This window comes from Atta colombica, unplaced genomic scaffold, assembly GCF_001594045.1.
Source record: "Atta colombica isolate Treedump-2 unplaced genomic scaffold, Acol1.0 scaffold224, whole genome shotgun sequence".
In the NCBI taxonomy this organism is placed as follows: Eukaryota; Metazoa; Arthropoda; class Insecta; order Hymenoptera; family Formicidae; genus Atta; species Atta colombica.
This window is the reverse complement of record NW_017259321.1, coordinates 961,999-967,064: the sequence shown is the minus strand read 5'-3', so window position 1 is coordinate 967,064 and position 5,066 is coordinate 961,999. Positions and strand designations below refer to the sequence as shown.

Below are 5,066 nucleotides of genomic sequence, written 5' to 3'. Positions count from 1 at the left end.
AATATACACACAATATATATATATATATATATATATCAATAATTATGTTTTATTTATATATATCACTTATTATTTCCATGTCCACTTATTTCATCAATTTACCAGTCTCGGTGTCATCCACTATGATAGGGTTTGAATCCAGATTACTGAGGCTTCTCAATGTTGTACCACTGGAACTGGTTTTACAACTTTGTATTAATTTTCTCGCCATGTAACCCAACATGTCCCTGGAGTCTGTATTTCCGGTATGCACATACACAAATTCCTGATTAGCTGGTATCGCAAACAAGGAATTTGAGCTATCAACAAAGAAAGTGATTTCAATGTTTAGTTGAACCTGATTTGATTGCAATATTAACTTAAGCAAAGCTTAAAACACACTCTCTCTCTCTCTCTCTCTCTCTCTCTCTCTCTCTCTCTCTCTCTCTAAAGAAAGAGAGAATTTTAAGTCTCGCTTAAAGTTAAAATAATGTTAGAGCAATTGGGCCTTAAAAAGACAATATATTAATTTTATACCTAATATTCGTAACAATCCTATTTTTCCTTAATACATGATAAATTTGATCTTCAAGGGAATGCTCTAGTTTTTTAATATTAGCTTCATTGTCTGGATTCTGAAATACCGCAGGACAGGTTTCGAAATAAAATAATACCCGTGGTGAACAGGGTCTGGCATTCGAGATCCAATCCTTGGGTAGACTATGAATGCAGCTTAATACATCAGAAAGTTGAGGAGAAATTTTTTGCCTGTTACAAATATATTGTAATCATTATTTCATTGAAAGAAAAATTAATTTCTAAATTTTATTTCTATATATTTTCTTAATATAAATCAAATATTTAATTTGATCGACAAAAAGTTGATCGACAAACAAGTCGACAAGATGCTAACCTGACTATGTCCATAGCACGAAATAAATGCACATAACTGTAGTCAAAAGTGTGTGTCGGATGAGTAAGTACCATTATATGAGATATATGAAATAACACTAGGAGTGCTCTCGCATATTTATCTTTCATATGTGCCCAAACACTAAGAAAGTCCTTGCAGTCCTGCTTCTCCGTGAATTTATCATATTCGGCCAGAAGCGTATGAGCATCCAGAAATCCTCTTAAATTCAGGCAAACTGTTTTCTCTTTAGGATTATAATATCCCTCAATTTCACACTGATAAAGGGAACATAAGGTCATATTATTTATTAGAAAGTCATGAAGAGTTAAAGAAGATATCTCACTCCAGACTGCTGATCTATTTCTGGTTCATCCAGGAGGTTCAACTGGAGTATAGAACTCAGCATATCTGTCTTGCATCCTTTCGCTCGATACTGAGATTTACCGAATACCGAGACAATTACTACCTTCTTGTCGGCCTGCAAAAAACTAAAAAAAAAATAAGGAAATCAAAAGAGAACATCTCTTTCTCTCTTTCAGATAAATTTTATAAAATTAATGCTATCTGATATTGTGTAAAATCAATCTTAGAATCATCAAAGAAATGTTTTTTGCTCTTTACACGTAATTTTGTACCTGTCCACATCACATGGAAGCTTGAATTTACGTGGACGCATCGTAAGTTGTAAGCTTGTTTACATTTAGAACTGAGTCACAACTAGGTTAGGTTTCACAAGAGAGAAACCTGAGAGAGGACAAATCGGCCCAAAATCTGTAACTGCAAAATGCTGCCGCGCACTACTGCCTCTGAAGAAGTGGATGTTAACTACATAACAATATGTTCTCTCTCAGATTTCTTTCTGCCGATATAATTTCGTTAAGTTCATTTTCTAATGTCGCATATATTATATAAAAACTTAATGTCGTTTTCATTTCATACACAAGTAAGCGTAATAATTATTATCATAATATACTTAATACCTAACAATAAAACTCAGTGGAGTAGTATTGCTATATTAATATTTTCATTTAAAATTTTATTATACAACTTTAAGTAATAAATATATTTCTATATTTGTGTAGTGTTTAAATGACTCACAATTTATAGTTGCTTGTTATTTTATTAGTTCGATTTTTCTTTCATAATTTTCTCGATAGTCTTCATTTATTTATTCAAATTAGTTTTTAAAAAAAAATATAATTTCTAGTCCGTATTCAAAACACTCTTTTATGTTTGAAATTTTACAATATAAGTAATGTGATATATACTAAATATACTATATACTAAATACATGTTAACATTATAAAAACGCTTGCCGAATGACACAGGCTTCTCTACCTTTACGAAATGCATGGCCCAATTTCTGAAAGAGACTGAAAAATTTTTTGCGCGTAGCATTTATATACCACATTCGGAAGCCAGCGCGATCCAATAAGCATCCGCAGCGAGGCCTCGCGCTCATTGGTTGGCATGCGAGTGGTGGGGTTTGCCATTTGACGGCTCCTATAAATAGCGTGTGATTTATAACTTCACGTTTTTGCGATTCGAACAGGAGACGGGAGTACATCCTGTCATTTTAACGTTGGAAAAGTTTGCACTGTTCCTTGTCTTCGAATCGATTGATTTTCTCCAGATTTTAATCTCTGTTAAATATAAAACGACGTTGGAAAAATTCGCAGCCCTGTCTTCGAATCGATTGTGACTTTTCCATACAGTAACATTTTTAAATTTCTGCTGAATATAAAACGATGAGAAACGAAAGGATTGTTCATCGTTGGATTTCTTTACTAAGGTAATCAATAATTAACTTTGCCTTTATTTCTCGTAACAATGTAAATATCGCGTATATATACAGAGTCTAATACAGTATTAGCATACTGATTATTCGGTTGAAAGTATGTGGCGTGATGTCGTGTCGTCGCGTCTCGCGTCGCTTTTTATGCGTGAAGTTAACCGTACAAGGAAACGACGTTTCTCCATTTTGATCGCATTTACACTTCATTCGCGAAATACGGCAGATAGGGGATGACACGGCGGAACGGACTGACTTTCAGACAAGTGGAAACACGCGACCAAATATGATAATTAAAACTTATATAATACTTGAATATATAATTTGAATATATATTTTCATACGCGATATTTAACTATCGCGTGATTATAGATTCAGTAATTGCATATTAATAATTCGTTCGAACGCATATTTAAAATTTGTTCATCGAAAGTATATCGCTTGAATAATTGGCAATGAGATTTCGAATATCAATCTGCAATACGGAATATAATTATAAAAGAAGAGCGTATATTATAATATATACTTGCCCTTTATGATTGTTATTTCCGTATTTCGAGCATCAAATATATTTCGAAATACGAAAAATTCATGAACACAAGGCCGAGAGCGAGAAGTAGATGCAGCGTCACAACGCCGCGTCATTCGCGTCGCCTTTGGTACGCGGAGTTAACCGCGCAAAAACGAAGCTGTTTCGCCTTCTTCTTAATCTTAATTACAACTACGATTCATTTACACATTTCGATCTGTAAATAAAGCACAAATATAATTAAGAGACGAGATTGATCAAATGATAATTGAAACTTATATTAAATCTATATTTGTCATTTATTGCAACACTTAGTCCGCGCAATCATAGATTCAATATTCATTAAGAAAAAGACGCACATTGCCACCGTATCGCAGCGGTACACTCTTGGCGTGTGAAATTGATAATGCGAGAGACGAAATCACTTCAACATAAATGTGACATTAAATGCATTTATATTTTATTTGCAAAATGCGACGAATACGAGATGATTGGCTCCAAATGAGTGCTGTTGCGACTTATTGAATTGGTAAATAAAATTTATATTAATTTTATATCTAATTATTAAAATATCTAATAATTTTTTATAATATAATTTCGGCACTAATATGCAGATAATTCGTTCGAGCACGTATTTTACAATACTCATGCGAATAGCATATCGCGTAAAATCAACTGTGCAGAAATCTTTCGCCATCTTAGATGCATTTCAATATCTAAATTTTATTTGTAAAGTATCAAACATGACAATTTCCTGCGTTCTTGTTTTTTTTCTGTAGTGAACTATGCATTATGTCTAATTAACATCGATTATATGAACAAAATATGACATGGTCGCATAATATTTAGAGTGCATTTCGCTTTTACGCTCACACAATAACTAATGTTCATCCTTGTTTATCAAATATCAAACAAGAATAAATGATATTTGCAAGCATTGTAAGTGCAAAACGGCGCATTCTTAGCAATTTATTTGCAACTGCACTTAATTTTAATAAACTATTTGTTTCAAAATTGATAGATGCTGTCACAAATCAAACAATGGGAAGAAAAGAGAGATGAAAAGCAGACTTGATAATTTGTGAGAAGGAGAAGGAGGAGGAAGAAGAGGAGGAGAAAGAGAAAGGGGCTCAGGAAAAGCAATGGATCAACTTTGCGGTAAGCAAGCTTATTGCTTGCTTGCATAAAAAATTAGTCATTTCTTCCCATTAGGTTGTTTTATTTCAATAATTAAAAATAATAATTAAAAAAAAAGAATTAATCTAAAACATGAAAATTTATTCTCATAAAGATACTTTTGAGAAAATGTATAATTATTTTAATGAATATATAATTAAAAAACTATTGAAAGATTCAATGTGTATAAAAATTTTTAGTTTTTTAATTATTGATTATTTTGAACGCTATTTTAACTTGTATCTTATATTTGTATGTTACAGAATCATGAAATCACATAACTGATAACTCAACTGCTGCGCATCAATCGGTCTTTCTTCTTCTTTTGTGATATGCGCAGCCACCTCGGCTGCGATCAAGTCATTAATCAATTAGTAAAGGTGCAATAAAATATAATGGAGACGGCTTTATACTGAGAGATCAGTCGGTGAGTGACAAAAATTTTATCAGGTAACGAATCTGTGTGTAAAATGTACAGATCTATCATTATATTAGAAATGAATATAACGCTTTATAGACTCATTAACATCATTTTAAAATGGAATAGCTACAAACGATTATGATATATATTTAATCTTGGATTTGTGTATTACTATTTATCAACTTGATCAACATCTTGATCTGCTATTATGTACCGGGAAAACGAATATTTTATATATAATTATATATAATATATA

General features: G+C 32.1%; 1 protein-coding gene and 1 long non-coding RNA gene across 3 annotated transcripts in view; one reads left to right on the top strand and one right to left on the bottom strand.

The window, feature by feature from the left end:
• Window positions 1–1,613, bottom strand: part of LOC108688051 (protein SMG8) — a 5,240-nt gene extending 3,627 nt beyond the window's left edge. Inside the window, 5 exon segments of the mRNA XM_018194133.1 lie at window positions 62–299; window positions 517–747; window positions 893–1,167; window positions 1,236–1,380; window positions 1,528–1,613. Coding sequence (XP_018049622.1) covers window positions 62–299; window positions 517–747; window positions 893–1,167; window positions 1,236–1,380; window positions 1,528–1,568 — 930 coding nt within the window. The 5' untranslated portion in view covers window positions 1,569–1,613.
• Window positions 1,614–2,449: 836 nt separating this feature from the next.
• The window catches only part of LOC108688033, an 8,781-nt gene continuing 6,164 nt past the window's right edge, over window positions 2,450–5,066 (top strand). The window contains exons 1-4 of one of the 2 annotated variants that reach the window (XR_001931768.1): window positions 2,450–2,684; window positions 3,701–3,742; window positions 4,235–4,371; window positions 4,653–4,816. This is a non-coding gene — a long non-coding RNA (uncharacterized LOC108688033). The remainder of the gene's footprint in view (window positions 2,685–3,700; window positions 3,743–4,234; window positions 4,372–4,652; window positions 4,817–5,066) is intronic. The other variant, XR_001931767.1, reaches the window with a different exon arrangement.